This window comes from Polypterus senegalus, chromosome 8 (assembly GCF_016835505.1).
Source record: "Polypterus senegalus isolate Bchr_013 chromosome 8, ASM1683550v1, whole genome shotgun sequence".
NCBI classification, from domain to species: Eukaryota; Metazoa; Chordata; class Cladistia; order Polypteriformes; family Polypteridae; genus Polypterus; species Polypterus senegalus.
This window is the reverse complement of record NC_053161.1, coordinates 59,866,491-59,883,554: the sequence shown is the minus strand read 5'-3', so window position 1 is coordinate 59,883,554 and position 17,064 is coordinate 59,866,491. Positions and strand designations below refer to the sequence as shown.

The window sequence follows — 17,064 nt, the reverse complement described above, 5'->3', positions numbered from 1 at the left end:
ACTACCCCAAACATAAGCCCTAGTCAAGATCGTCAGCTGAAAAGTAAGGCACGTAAGGCCAGGCTTATACTTCACATGATGTAATGCGTGTGCCCAAAACATCCATTAAATTCCAAAAACACCTTGCCACAATATCTCTGAAAAGGATGTTTAATGATTACATCCATCAATCCGGGGATGCACCCATTCCAGCAGCATCGGCACAAGACGGCAACAAAATCCCTGGAAGGGGCATCACTCATCGCAAGGTGAACACAAGCACACACACACACATACACTAACGTCATTTTAGCGTCACCAAATCCCTAAACCTTCATATCTTTGAATGGAAAACTGAGCACAATGTGGAAACACACCAGGAATACAAGCAAACTCCAAGCAGGGGTCACAAGGGTCGTGACTCCCTGCGAGACAGCAGTACTACCGCTCTGCCACCATGCTGCCCCAACATGTATAACTATTAACATTATTCATTATTTAAACAATGTTAATGATTTATCTGTAACATGTAACACATATTTTAATGCATTTCATCATGAAAGTGATATCAAGTGTAAATCTAAGAATTCAAAATGTGCAGAGAGCTGGAATATTATAAATTTAATGTGTTCTATGTTACAATCTATTGCTGCTTTCCACTGCTGTCAGGTCAGGAGGAAGCCCCAGTGATTAACAATTGGGTCGGATTAAGATGATGTTTATGACGGTCTACTTTAATGATAAAGTAAACTACAAGGTTAAAGTGGACATTTCAAGTTTAAAGCCAAAATTTCCACTTCAATCACAAAATAGACATTTCCATTATGTCCTTAATTTTTTTTTTTTATGGCTCAAATACGTCACCATACATTCTGTTCTATTGCTATTGTGAAGGTGCAAAAAAAAAAAAACGGCACAGAAAATGGTAAGTGAGACTCCTAAAATGAATCTTGTCATTATGTTGGGGAATATGCGACACTTGAATATAAAAGCAATATGACTAAACTTGTATGTCGGCATTTTGCTTCACCACATCATACCATTCATCAAACATCGAAGTACGCACATCAATCCTGGAGGATCCTAAAAGTGGCTGGAGTAGCAAGAAATTCAGACTGGAATTCAGGGTTTGAATGTGGAGAGTTATGACGATATTTCAGAAGAAGTTGACATGACTGTATTTGGATAAATGTACATTGTTGTACATGAATAAATATAAGATATCCCCTCAAAATAAGCCCTAGTGCATCTTTTGGAGCAAAAATTAATATAAGACCTGGGCCTGTTATCGGGGAAACATGGGATTTAATGGCCCTCTATTACACTACAAGCATTTGTATCCATGTTTGTTGTGGCATCTTATCCACTGTCTTTGAGTGTTTTGTTACTGGAATGAGATCTGCTCATATCTCTCTCCCTGATTATAAACCTGGCCTACAAGTTTCTTCTGGGCTAATGGATATATGACTAGAATACCTTTTACTGCCTAATTTTTAATATACTTCAAAGATTTGTATTAATTCCTTTCACTTTTACGTGTGATTATATTAAAAATTAATTTGATGTTGAAATATATATATATTGTTTGCATTCTAAATTTAGTATACTTTTAAAAATATTTAAATATTAGCTGTGCTAATAATACATTTTTTCTCTTTTCAGTTAGACAATGCAGATGAACAAGCAGCACAGATCCGAAGGGAGCTTGATGGCCGCCTGCAGCTTGCAGACCATATAGCTAGGGTAAGATTACAATTGCATATCCCATTTTGTTTTTTAGGATTCATTTTCTTATTGAATACAAATTGTTTAAAACAAAAGGTTAATAAACTGTCATAATCTTTTAACAACAAATTATATTTAATGAATCAGAAAAATATTCACCACCATCAGCACACTCACCCCACAATGCACAAAAAGGCTGAGTATTGAAATTATTATTACAAAATGAGAGAGATAATAAATAAATGCAAATGCCTAAGGAGACCAGGGGCAGAATATAGAGCAACAGAGGATAATTAACCCCACTTGTAATATTCTAAGAAAACAAGGATACAGTCCCAAGTTTTCATTTTTGAACTGTGGTAATTTAAGGCAATAGATCAGAAGACATGTAGAAAAGCGGATGGGGCATTTCTTATGCTTGTACCATAATTTCTATGGGAGTAACATACAAATGATGCAAAAACCTTTAGTGCTGTTGCTGATAAATGGAATTTCTGGATGAGACAATAGTCATTTTAAAGGTAGAATACCAAATAAAAAACATTCAACGTTTTGAAGAAATCATTTTATGACACGATTTACCTTTATTTATTTACTTACTTCCTAAAGCCTAAAGTCACAAGTAGTGTGCAGAGGGCATGCTCAAAAATGTGTGTAATGCCATGAAAAGTGCCTGCTGACACTTTAATATGCAAGCAATGGTATGTGCATTCTTGCTCCGCTGTAGAAGGGAGCTGAGTTTACCTCTGTTACAGTGTGTCTATGTGAAAACAGCAGTGTCAGATGCAAGGGTGGGGTGTGTTTGGGCTCGTGAACGCGGCTGAGATAATAAAACTGACTAAAAAAAAAACAAAAAAACAAAGCTAACCTTTACAAGTATCATAAATCATACTGGCTGTTACAGGCTGACATCAAAAGTATGTTTTTATTCTAAAATAGTAAGACTAATAGCAGTTTACTTCTCAAAACGGAGTGGTGCAGGATCGAACTCGCGACCTTATGATTCCCAGTCGGCAGCTGATTCTATTGCGCCACTGAGACAGTCATAATGTCATAATGTCGTATGTTAAGGCGGCTTTTTGTTTCTGCAGTTATATTTTTGAATATAAGCGCAATTGTTGTGTTAGATTTGTATCTTTTGTGAAAGTATTTCTTGGATACTTCAGGCTTCATACATTATATAGTTTATGCCTACATTTTGTCATCTACTAGTAGAATATAAAAAACGTTTCTGTTTTAACAATGTGTTTACACAGATTACTGTAGAAACGGAACAGACATGAAATGCGTGTGTTCCAAATAACAATTTATTATTTCCACTTTAAAACTCCACTTCACTCCCAGAAAATCAATCAAGGCATGAGCTGGTAGAAGTTTGTGCACGTTCTAAGTCGGTGGGGGGGATGGAATAGCCGGCTGCTTGCAGCCTGATTTTTATCAGCACATTTAGATGACAAAAGACTCTGGTGGAGAGCTATGAACGATTTTAAGAAGCGATTTAAGGTGGGACGGATTTACGAGTTTTTTCGTAGGCTGTGGTAATTCTAGTGTTAAGCATTATATTAACCATACATCACATTGTCCTGTAACACTTGTTGCTAAACAGTCCCCTAGACTGATGTTTACTTGATTATGTTATAATTTACTTTTGATAAAAAACATCTGCTAAATAAATAAAGGTAAAGAATTATTACAGAAGATGTACAGGAAGATAAGTTGACAGTAATTTGCCTCAATCTGTAAGGAAAAAGAAAGGAGGTGAAACTTCAAAATCAGACCTTGGGGTGATATAAAGAAACTTCATGATTTTTAAAATGGCACTATACCAGCATTATTCAAACATTGAAAGAATGTTACTGAAATAGATTTTTGATATCTTTATTGAAAAATAGGCTATGTGCACTAAAAAAAAATGAAACACAGACCAGGTGCCTCATGTATAAATGGTGTGTACATACAAAGATGTAAAAACTTAACTTGGCAAAAAGCCATGCACATTCTAATGCCAACTCAAACCACTTTTGGCTTGGTTTTGCAAATTGGCAGCACCCAGTGTCAAAGCAGAGCTACTGTTTCTGTGTTTTTTCCCTTTATTTTTTAGATTCACATCCCTGATGCAGACTTATCAAATACACTGAAATTAATCGCATATCGTTTATTAGTTTAAGGCGTCTGATTGTAATCAACCTGTAACAATATAACGGTCCACGGAATGGCCAAACTATTCCAAATACCATAGCTGCTTTAGCGTTGTTACTCTCATTGCACCACTCAGAGTAATTTAACTCACTGCATCTGAGTATGGAATCACAGCTGTACAGTAGCTAATCGGAAAAAGGATTATCAAGATACAGCATCTATCACACGCTGCCTCAGCCATGTGCACAATCTATTTGAACTTCTCCCAAATGACAAATGCTTCAGAGCCTTTCCTTTAGGGAACTCATAGTTCAGAAACAGTTTCATCCAAAGACCTCTAAACGCACTCAATCATTCCATCAAGTGCTCCCAGTAGAACTGTTTGTACTTATAAGTACAATTACCTCACTGAAAACTTGCACTGCCGTAATATTGTACAACCTGAGCCACTTTATGAACCATTTCACTATCTGCACTATATGTACACGCTTTCATATTGTAAATTTTTAATTGTATTTTTATCATGTTATAATTATTATTATTACTGTTATTGTACCATTTTATAGGAAAATACGTTAATGGAGAATTTGCATATTGAATCTCATTGTACCATACAATAACAATAAAGGAATTAAAGTAAATTCAATAGAAGAAGCGTGTATTTACATATGATGACGAATCACTTCTAAGTTGATTTAGATTTAGAAGATTAGATCTCTTGATATAATTTTTAATATGAAATGCAGTAGAGTATGTACTGTATATTATAGTATACAGATAAATGTTTAATGTCATTTAAATAATGTATATTTTCAATAATTAAACATGTGAGGTTGCGGTGGCTCAGTGGTAGCAGTGAACTAGCGCCCCATGCCTCGCACTGTATGCTTGCTGGGACTGGTGTGACCATTGGTGACTGATTGTGTGGCGATTGGTTACTTGGAGAAAGAAAAGGAAGGACATGAATTGGGGTTTAGTACATTTGAAAGAGACAGTACTGCTACAATAAATTATTTAATCAAGGGTCGCTCGCAGCGAGCAAGCATATTGCAGGAGGCAAGAACAATCTCTGGACGGGCATCTAGCTCATCGCTACCACTGCACTACCATGCCCCCATGTTTAATACATGCTTTAATTCCTGTCATCTTGAAAATGATATCAAGTATACATCTTAACATTTACATTGATCAGAGAGCTTAAATATCATTAATGTATTCAGTGTCCTGTTGGCGTAAGAAAAAGCCCATTTAAGAAGCACATAGTGTTTCACAGAGTACATAGAAGAACACATAGAATACGAAGCATTTAATGTGCCACTTTACAGTAGTTACGATGGGATCAGAGAAGCTCTAGTAAATTAAACATTGATTTTAGAATGATTTGGACAGTTCACCATTTTTTCGCTGTCTCTATTTTTTTTTCTCTCTGTACCCTAATATTCTTCCGTATAACACTGGGATGGTGGGCAACAATTCTCCCTTTTACAGCGACTTTGATATCTAACCACTTCATTTTTTTATTTTGGGCACTGGGTGACTTTCTGAATTTGAACTTTCGAGTTTTTCCACACTCTATCACTCGGTCAACTTCCTTTTGTTGTTTATACCATTTCTTTAGCCAACAAATAGTACATTTTTCCTTGCACATGCTTTTTCCATTATCTTTTAACTGAACACTGAACGGAAAGGGCTATTTATATTGATTTGCATATTAAAATATGTGAAATTCTGGGAGGAGTCAGGGTGGGGTGTTAGGCGCAGGCACGAGCGTTATTTTTCATGCTGACCAGGAATGTAGAAGTGCATGGAAGTTTTATGCAAATGAATTTTTTTGTTCATCCGCACATTTCCACTTTTGGCCGTATGCCATGTTTTAGTGTGAATTCTACGCACGCGTTATGCATGAGGCCTGAAGAAAATGTGTGGCAGCATTAAAACAATCTAGATGAGACCAGGCCATTTAGCCCAAAAAAGCCCACCAGTCTTATCTACTTCATTCTTCTAAAAAAAGCATCAAGTCTAGCTTTGAAAGTCCCTACTGTCTACCACACTACTTTGTAGCTTATTCTGTCTATGGTTCTCTGTATAAAAAAAAACTTACTAATGTTTGTGCAAAATTTACCCTTAAATTTCCAACTGTGTTCCCTTGTTCTTAATGAACTCTTTTTAAAATAGCAGCCTCAATCTACTGTACTAATTCCCATCATAATTTTAAACACGTTAATCATGTCTCCTCTTATACTTCTTTATTCTCATTGAATCTTTCCAAGCATTTATCCCTTGCCCATCCTGATGTGTTCCAGGGGCTCAGAACTTGACAGGTGTGAAATGGTATTTATCTATAATAATAAAAGGCAAAGCCCTCACTGACTGACTGACTGACTGACTCATCACTAATTCTCCAACTTCCCGTGTAGGTAGAAGGCTGAAATTTGGCAGGCTCATTCCTTACAGCTTACTTACAAAAGTTAAGCAGGTTTCATTTCGAAATTCTACGCGTAACAGTCATAACTGAATCCTACTTGCGTACATACTGTATATACAGCCATAGCCTGCAGCTCGGTCGCCGTGTGAGGCGGAGTTGTGTCCCCCATCACCACGCCTCCCACGTAGTTGGCTGCCTGCCTACAATATATTGCATCCCCCATACCCACGCCTCCAACATAATTGAGTGCCTGCCCATATAAGCCTGTCCATCAGCAGCGATCCAATAGACACGCTGTCACTAAATATTCGCAGGCAAATCAAAAAGTTAATACCGGGAATGTCTGTTAAACATCTTAGATTAACGAGTAGCAATTTGGGTGGTGACATGTCTATCGAGGTGATCACTGTAATATTTATATGTCATTGAAATGTATTATTATCAGGCATAGTTTAGGCACCTATTATGACCGTTTGAAGGTGTTTGTCATGCCTAAGACGAATACGATATTCGCAAGATACAAGTTTAATGAGAAGACGCAGGGTATAAATGAGACTTTTGATCACTTTGTAACGGAGTTAAAATTGCTGGTGAAGGACTGTGCTTATGCAAACAAAGATGAGATGGTCAGGGATAGACTAGTGTTTGGCACAAACTCAGCGAAAGTGCAAGAGAAACTTTTAAGTGCCGGGTCTGAGCTAACATTAAATAAAGCTGTGAACATCGCAAGATCGCACGAGATAGCACAAGCACAGCTGAGAACCTTCGATGCATGTACTTCAAGCGGCTCACGTGAACTGACTGTGAACGTAGTATGCAGACAACAAGCAAAAGCTCCAAATAGCACTGAACAAAAAACGCATTACACAATTGAGAAGGCAGCAAAAGAATATGAAGCGAGTGACACATACAGGCATATTCATAAGTGCAGCTACTGCGGAAACAAAGCACACGGTGGAAAAAGTCAATGTCCAACTAATGGAAGGCATTGTAAAAAATGTGATAAATTGAACCACTTCGCTAAAGTTTGCGGGACTAGGAAAGGTAAACCCGTACATGCAGTGAGTGATGTTTTAGATAAAGAGGAAGACGAGATGTTAATTGATGCAGTAAGAAAGGAACAACCCTCTGAAGCTGAACAAGCCTCTGTAGACATATCAATAAGAAAGCAAGGTGTATAGCTTAAGTTTAAATTAAGTTCATAGACACGCTACCACTAAATATTCACAGGCAAATCCACAACTTAATACCGGAAATGCCTGTTAAACATCTTAGATTCACGAGTACCGACTTGGGTAGTGAACACTTCGATGAATAAAACCTGTTATCTTTACAACGGTTGACAAACACGGAATGTAACTTGAACACAACACATCCTCCAAATACGATCCTGATTGAAAGAAATAATGTTAATCAAATCCTTCATGACAGCAACACTCATAACAGTCACAAAACAATTACTTTGACAATCATGTTACATTACTTTTAAAATGTTTCCTTTTCTTTTTCATAACTTTTTTAACACACTACTTCTCCACTGCGAAGCGCGGGTATTTTGCTAGTAGTAAATATATAAAAAGTTAATTTATTTCATGAGTTAACAACTATAGAATTTTCACAAAGAAAGCTTTTTGCACTTATTTGATGTAGTGACGCAAACACAAACTATTTCAAGCCTACTCATTGTGATGGAAAACATCAAACTAAATATAGTTACCATGCAATGTAGACACTGTTTTAATTAATGGCATCTCTAACTGTATTTTGCCTGTTTTCTTTGAAACATTCGTATGTTGAAATATTTCAGATATTAAACATGTTTTAATGACTAATGCAGAGGGCCATGTGACTGGACAGCTGTGGAGCAATGTGATTTCTATAGTAGTGGTGGTTTACACAAATGAGGCATCACAGTGACCTGTAGTGGTCAGAAGTGAACAGAAGGTGCATGAAGGCTGAAGGCATGTCATGAAGGTGTCTGAAAACTATTGACTGAGAGAATAAAAATTTTCTAGACTGCAAAATTGGCACAGCAGGAGTGGAACAGCATGGTTTGTGGGATCAGCATGTGAGAATATGATTGAGAATAGTGTGGTGTGTTGGAGTAGCACACATAAATATTAGAGGAGAGAAAGAGTTGGAAGGAAAAGCATACTTCAGGACTGTAAAACTGAAACTAGAGACTGGTTGGGAAGCAATTTAAAAAAATCCCTCAGCCATAAATGCAAGGAGAGGTTGGATGTTGGGCCATAGTGGTGGGTTGGTCAAGAATACTCAGTGCTACATAACTCATTTCACTAACACTCACCAGTGATTTCAATCCCAAACCCATGTATCCATATTTTAACTTGGCTAAAGTAAAAACCTAATAATAAATGTACCACTGTTCAGTACAATCAGTGTTCAGTTTGGTCAATACTTTTATGGGGAGAAGGCATTCATTTTGCTTTTTATTTTGTGAACAATACAAGGTTATCCATTTTTGGCTTCAGTATCTTTTTGGTACTAATACATTGTGCAAAGTCAGAATGTGTGTTGGAAATGTCATGCATTTTAAATTTGGGTCCCAGCAACTCTGTTCAGAGTATGCATATTCTTTATGTGGTTAGGCATTCTGGTTTTTCTCCAACACAGACTTGCAGATTACTTTAATTGGCCACACAAATTTGATCCTACCATTCTAAAATGTTCCAAAGTACTTTCATTAATAAATAAAATAATACTTATACTAATATTCAAAGCACAAGTATGATGAAAAGACAAGTATGATGAAATGTGTATGTACAGTGCATCTGGAAAGTATTCACAGCGCATCACTTTTTCCACATTTTGTTATGTTACAGCCTTATTCCAAAATGGATTAAATTAATTTTTTTCCTCAGAATTCTACACACAACACCCATAATGACAACATAAAAAAGTTTACTTGAAACTTGAAAATTGAGAAAGCACATGTACATAGGTATTCACAGCCTTTGCCATGAAGCTCAAAATTGAGCTCAGGTACATCCTGTTTTCCCTGATCATCCTTAAGATGTTTCTGCAGCTTAATTGGAGTCCACGTGTGGTAAATTCAGTTGATTGGACATGATTTGGAAAGGCACACACCTGTCTATATAAGTTCCCACAGTTGACCGTTCATGTCAGAGCACAAACTAAGCATGAAGTCAAAGGAATTGTCTGTAGACCTCCGAGACAGGATTGTCTCGAGGCACAAATCTGGGAAAGGTTACAGAAAAATTTCTGTGGCTTTGAAGGTCCCAATGAGCACAGTGGCCTCCATCATCCATAAGTGGAAGAAGTTCAAAACCACCAGGACTCATCCTAGAGCTGGCCGGCCATCTAAACTGAGTGATCGGGGGAGAAGGGCCTTAGTCAGGGAGGTGACCAAGAACCCAATGGTCACTCTGTCAGAGCTCCAGAGGTCCTCTATGGAGAGAGGAGAACCTTCCAGAAGGACAACCTTCTCTGCAGCAATCCACCAATCAGGCCTGTATGGTAGAGTGGCCAGACAGAAGCCACTCCTTAGTAAAAGGTACATGGCAGCCCACCTGGAGTTTGCCAAAAGGCACCTGAAGGACTCTCAGACCATGAGAAACAAAAGATTGAACTCTTTGGTGTGAATGCCAGGCATCACGTTTCTAGGAAACCAAGCACCGCTAATCACCAGGCCAATACCATCCCTACAGTGAAGCATGGTGGTGGCAGCTTGATACTTTTGGGATGTTTTTCAGCGGTAGGAACTGGGAGACTAGTCAGGATAAAGGGAAAGATGACTGCAGCAATGTTCAGAGACATCCTGGATGAAAACCTGCTCCAGAGCGCTATTGACCTCAGACTGGTGCAACGGTTCATCTTTCAGCAGGACAACAAAACCTAAGCACACAACCAAGATATCAAAGGAGTGGCTTCAGGACAACTCTGTGAATGTCCTTGAGTGGGCCAGCCAGAGCCCAGACTTGAATCCGATTGAACATCTCTGGAGAGATCTTAAATTAGCTGTGCACTGACGCTTCCCATCCAAACTGATGGAGCTTGAGAGGTGCTGCAAAGAGGAATGGGCGAACTGGCCAAGGATATGTGTGCCAAGCTTGTGGTATCACATTCAAAAAGACTTGAGGCTGTAATTGCTGCCAAAGGTGCATCGACAAAGTATTGAGCAAAGGCTGTGAATACTTATGTACATGTGATTTCTCAGTTTTTTTATTTTTAATAAATTTGCAAAAACCTCAAGTAAACTTTTTTTACGTTGTCATTATGGGGTGTTATGTGTAGAATTCTGAGGTAAAAAATGAATTTAATCCATTTTGGAATAAGGCTGTAATATAACAAAATGTGGAAAAAGTGATGCGCTGTGAATACTTTCTGGATGCACTGTATATATATCAATCAATCAATCAACATTTATTTATATAGCACAGATTCATACAAAAAAATGTAGCTCAAAGTGCTTTACAAAATGAATAGAAAAATAGAAGACACAATAAAAAATAAACATAAGTCAACATTAATTAACATAGAATAAGTAAGGTCCGATGGCCAGGGTGGACAGAAAAACAAACAAAAAAAAAAAACTCCAAAGGCTGGAGAAAAAATAAAATCTGTAGGGGTTCCAGACCCCGAGACCGCCCAGTCCCCTCTGGGCAATCTACCTATTGTCTTCCCATGATTATATTTATGTGTGATTATATATATGTGTGTGTATATATATATATATATATATATATATATATATATATATATATATATATATATATATATATATATATATATATATATATATATATATATATATATATATATATATATATACACTAATAAAAGGCAAAGCCCTCACTCTCTCACTCACTCACTCATCACTAATTCTCCAACTTCCCATGTAGGTGGAAGGCTGAAATTTGGCAGGCTCATTCCTTACAGCTTACTTAAAAAAGTTGGGCAGGTTTCATTTCGAAATTCGTAATGGTCATAACTGGAACCTATTTTTCTCCATATACTATAATGGAGTTCAGCTCGATGGCCGTGGGGGGCGGAGTTTCATGTGACATCATCACGCCTCCCACGTAATCACGTGAACTGACTGTGAGCGTAGTACGTAGAAAACAAGGAAGAGCTCCAAAAAGCGATGAAGAAAACATGCATTATACATTTGAGAAGGCAGCGAAACAATAAGAAGCGAGCGAGTGACACATACAAGCATATTCATAAGTGCAGCTACTGCGGAAACAAAGCACGGTGTAAACCGTAAGTTTAAATTAAGTTTATAGACACGCTCCCACTGCCGTTTGTCATGCACAGTGACGCATAATACAAGCATATTCATGACTGCAGCTACTTCGGAAACAAAGCACGGTGTAAACCTAAAGTTTAAATTAAGTTCATAGACAGGCTGCCGCTGGCATTTGTCATGCCCACGACTAATGCAGGATACAAGTTTAATGAGAGGACGCAGGGTATAAATGAGAGTTTTGATCACTTTGTAACTAAGTTAAAATTGCTGGTGAAGGGCTGTGCTTATGCAAATTCCGAGAGACTGTCTTTGTGGGGGGATTGACAGTTGAGGCGGGTGGAGGAGTGACGTCATTATCTACCCTCCCATTCACCTCATTTCGCTTTGAGCTGAGCTCCGCAGCTAACGCGGTCTTGCGGAAGAAACTTTGTTACGCTGCCAACAAATACTCACAGAAAAATCCACAAGTTAATACACACGCTGTCTCTAGAGTTTCTCCACACTCTGAATCCTCCAGGCACTACTCACAAAAGGTTACATTGACAATCATGTTACGTTATTTTTTGTTTCCTTTTCTTAGCACAAGCACAGCTGAGAAGCTTCAATGCATGTGCTCCATAACGTGTTAAAAAATAACGCATTTAATCACACTTTGCATTCCAAGCAAAGGGGAACTTCTCTCAATGCATAATTTCCAGGTACACCGATTACATTGATCAGCCCTTCCCGATTCATTTTACCCTCGCACCCCCTTGGTTTGAGAAGAAGTATGAAAAAATATGAGGTTAACGCAGAAAAACAGATCACCAATTGAATTAAATGAATTAAAATGAACAGTAAAAAAGTAAGACCGAAGCGAGGGTGACTTATTCAGGCAGGCAGGCGACAGCTCAATAGCTCGAATTGGATATAAGTAGGTTCTATTTAGTCGCCAGAAATATCTTTGGTAGGAATGGAAGTTGAATTTAGTCTTTAAATTTCTATGGTGAAGAAAAATTTATGCAATGATGACTAAATTTAACTTACGTTCCTACTAAACATATTTCTTTCGACTAAATAAAAATTACTTATATTTAAAATTTAAATAGAAATCGAACAGATACGATAGTTCATAATACCCACGCAGCACTAAGTGCACGTAAGAGCAGGAGTCATCCGTTTAAACAAGCAACCTTGTTTGCAATCAATGGCCCACATTTGTGGGAGTATTTTGTAGTACAGTATCTCACTGAAAATGTTGATACTGAAAGGAAACTAAAGGTTTTCTGACAAATGTAGTGGGGTGTAGTCATTTATGCTGAGCAATGTATATATATACTAGCAAAATACCCACGCTTTGCAGCGGAGAAGTAGTGTGTTAAAGAAGCAATGAAAAAGAAAAGGAAACATTTTGAAAATAACGTAACATGATTGTCAATGTCATTGTTTTGTCACTGTTGTGAGTGATGAGTATTGCTGTCATATATATTTACACACACACACAAACATATATATATACATATCTATACATATACACATATATATATATACACACACACACACATATATACATACATAGCTATTTCGTATCAGTGCAATACGCTGCTTGTTAAAACGGATAACTCCCGCTCTTACGTGCAAGTCTGCGTGGATATTATGAACTATCGTATTTGTTCAAGTTCTATTTAAATTTTAAATAGAAGGAATTTTTATTTAGTCAACAGAATTATCTTAGGTAGGAATGGTAAAAACACACAGGAATATTATTCGTGAATAAATCAACTCAAACCTTAAACAACTTATAATATTTTGCTCTCCATAAAAATATATCCTGTCTAAATTATACAAGTTAGAAATACAGTAAACGTTAAAAGAACAAACATTCAAATTTCTTTACTCACTCACTCACTCATCACTAATTCTCCAACTTCCCGTGTGGGTGGAAGGCTGAAATTTGGCAGGTTCATTCCTTACAGCTTCCTTACAAAAGTTGGGCAGGTTTTATATCGAAATTCTATGCATAATGGTCATAACTGGAAGCAGTTTTCTCCATTTACTGTAATGGAGATGAGCTTCAACGCCGTGGGGCGGAGTTTCGTGTGACATCATCACGCCTCCACGTAATCACGCAGTACATAGAAAACCAGGAAGACCTCAAAAAGCGCTGAAGAAAACATGCATTATATAATTGAGAAGGCAGCGAAACAATGAGAAGCGAGCGAGTGACATATACAACCATATTCATGAGTTCTGCTACTTCGGAAACAAAGCACGATGTAAACCTACACTTTAAATTAAGTTCATAGACAGGCTGCGCTGGCGTTTGTAATTTAGTGCCTGCCCATATAAGGCCGTCCGTCAGCGGCAATCCAGTAGCAAACTGCCACGGGTAAATATTTACGGGTGAAGGACTGTGCTTATGGAGAGGAAGATGAGATGGTCAGGGTGGTGTTTGACACAAACTCAGCGAAACTGCGAGAAAGTTTTAAGTGCCAGGACTAAGGTAACATTAAATAAAGCTATGGACATAGCACGAGATGGCACCAGCACAGCTGGGAACCTTCGATGCAAGTACACCGAGTGGCTCACATGAACTGACGCAGTGCACAGATAAAAAGCAACAGTTCCAAAGAGCGCTGAACAAAAACCGAATTACACAATTGAAAAGGCAGCAAAAAATATGAAGCGTCTGATAAGCATATTCATAAATGCAGCTACTGTGGAAACAAAGCACACGGTGGAAAAAGTCAATGTCCCGCTAAAGGAAGACAATGTAAAAAAAAACCCGTGCATGCAGTGTGTCAGGTCTCAGATAAAGAAGAAGACGAGCTGTTTATTGATGCAGTAAGAAACGAATCGATGAATGAAACCTGTCATCTTTACAACGATTGACAAACACGGAATGTAACTTGAACACAACACATCCTACAAATACAAACCTGATTGAAAGAAATAATGATAATCAAATCCTTGATGACAGCAACACTCAGTAACACTCACAAAACAAATACTGTATATTGACAGTCATGTTACGTTATTTTTAAAATGTTTCCCTTTATTAGCACAAGCACAGCTGAGAAGCTTCCATGCATGTACTCCATAACGCGTTAAAAAAATAACGCATTTAATCACACTTTCAATTCTAAGCAAACGGGAACTTTTGTCAATGCATGATTTCCTGGTACATCCATTACACTGATGCACACATCACAGCTACAAAAATGTTAGAGTCGGAATAAAGCACGTTCCTACGGCTGATCATTTCGACTACCCGAGCGAAGCTTTGATAAAAGCATGGTTTTGTGCACACTGAAAAGCAAGCAAAATTAGATGCATTACAGAAAGCGGACTTTGTGGCTCTTACTGGGGATCATTGGACTTCCGTGACCATTAGTAATTCTAATTACATCTAATTATAAAATGTTCAATGATCACACTGTTTTAGTCTAATGTACAAAATAATTTTGGCTAATGTTACTCAGAGTTTAAAGATTAAGTTGGTCAAATTACCTTTTATGTTTCTGACTTATTTTTTTAAGAAGAAAAACTGCACTTTATGTTGAAATTTTGGTTATTATTATTTAAAGACAATAACATTCTGAAAATGTACTTAAAGTACTTAAACTACCACTTTATTTTAAGTCTGCCCAATTTTAACCAGGGATGATATTTTTGTTTCTGTTTTGAATTCAAATGCAGTTTAAAGGCTTTTTTTTCAGAAATTAAAACAGCCTCAGTTTACAATATTCATGTCCATGTCTATTATTTGATTCTGTCACCCACTAAAACCCTTTTAAATAAAAAAAAAAACATTTGCGATTTGGGGCAAATTAACGTGTGCGATTACATACGATTAATCAAGATTAATTCTTACACAGCCTCTAATTAATTGGATTAATTTTTTTAATAGAGTCCCACCCCTAATATATATATACTGTATATGTGGATATATATATGTAGATTTGTATATATATATGTGTATATACAGTATATATGTAGATATGTATATGTGTATATACAGTATGTATATATGTGTGTGTGTATATATACAGTATGTGTATATATGTATATATATAACTGTGTGTATATATATATATATATGTATATATATATATATATATATATATGCCAGCAACACTCATGACAATGACAAAACAATTACATTGTCAATCATGTTACGTTATTATTAAAATGTTTCCTTTTCTTTTTACTTCTCTGCTGCCAATGCAGGTATTTTGCTATATATATATATATATATATATATATATATATATATATATATACATATACAGATATATATAAATATATATATATATATAAATGGATAGATATGACAACAACACCCATATCAATGACAAAACAATTACATTAACAATCATCTTACGTTATTTTTAAAATGTTTGCTTTTCTTTTCATAACTTCTTTAACACACTACTTCTCCGCTGCGAAGCGCGGGTATTCTTCTAGTATGTATATATGTATATATGTATATATATGTATATATATATATATATATATGCCAGCAACACTCATGACAATGGCAAAACTATTACATTGTCAATCATGTTACGTTATTATTAAAATGTTTCCTTTGCTTTTCATTACTTCTTTAACACACTACATATATATATATATATATATATATATATATATATATATATATATATATATATATCTATATCTGTGTGTATATATATATATGTATATATATATATGTATATATATGTGTTATATATATATATATGCAGTGGAACCTCAGTTCATGAACATCTCGGTACATGTACAGCTCGGTTTACGAACAAAAATTTCGCCAAACTTTTGCCTCGGTTCATGACCACACACTCGGTATACTAACAAGATAGTTTCCCTTTTGATTTGTGTGCGCCGATGATTTCCGCACGTGTTGCATTGTTCTCCGTCAGACGTGCGTGCGTGCTTTCTCTGTGAACTCTTTGTGCTCTATTTCATTTCCCTTCCAGTTTGTACGCGCCGATTACTGTATTTAAGCATGTGTTCAGCCTCACCCTGTTCATTGTTCTCTGTCAGACGTGCGTGCTTTACCTGTGAACTCTTTGTGCTCTACAGTATTTCGTGTGCTTTTGCTGTTAACCATGGCTTCTAAGCACTGTAACCTCCTCTCCACCCAGTTCATCCTCACTTCATGCCAGAACTCGACTCATGCAAGGTTAGTTTTCTTGGTGGTTTATGATTAGTTTTTGTATTACGGATTTTTCAAATGTTCATTTTTCGGCTAGTAGCATCAATTGTTGCAATGTTACTTTTGTTGGTTGTTTATTAAGTTACATATTTTTCAAATGTTCATTTTTTTTCCCTGTGCTTAAAACTCATTTTAAAAAAAAAGTGTTTACAGCGATCAGGTCGTAAGGCTATAGCGCAAACTCTTGCAATGTTAGTTTTCTCTGTTGTTCAAAGTTATTCAATGTTTTTACATTTAGTTTACTATTACGATGTGCATTCTATGGTGTAATTAACTATATTTGTGCTTAAAAATGTTTAAAAAGAATATACTTACATACATTTCGTACGGTCTGGAACAGACTATGGGGGAAATTTGCTTTGGTTCACG

The 17,064-nt window shown here is 36.6% G+C and overlaps 1 protein-coding gene across 13 annotated transcripts in view; it reads left to right on the top strand.

Annotated features, from left to right (window-relative positions):
- Nucleotides 1-17,064, top strand: part of cadps2 (Ca++-dependent secretion activator 2) — a 795,011-nt gene that overhangs the window by 336,061 nt on the left and 441,886 nt on the right. For all 13 annotated transcript variants that reach the window (XM_039761141.1, XM_039761136.1, XM_039761130.1 and 10 more), the window contains exon 4: nucleotides 1,642-1,722. In XM_039761141.1, the coding sequence (XP_039617075.1) occupies nucleotides 1,642-1,722 (81 nt within the window). The remainder of the gene's footprint in view (nucleotides 1-1,641; nucleotides 1,723-17,064) is intronic.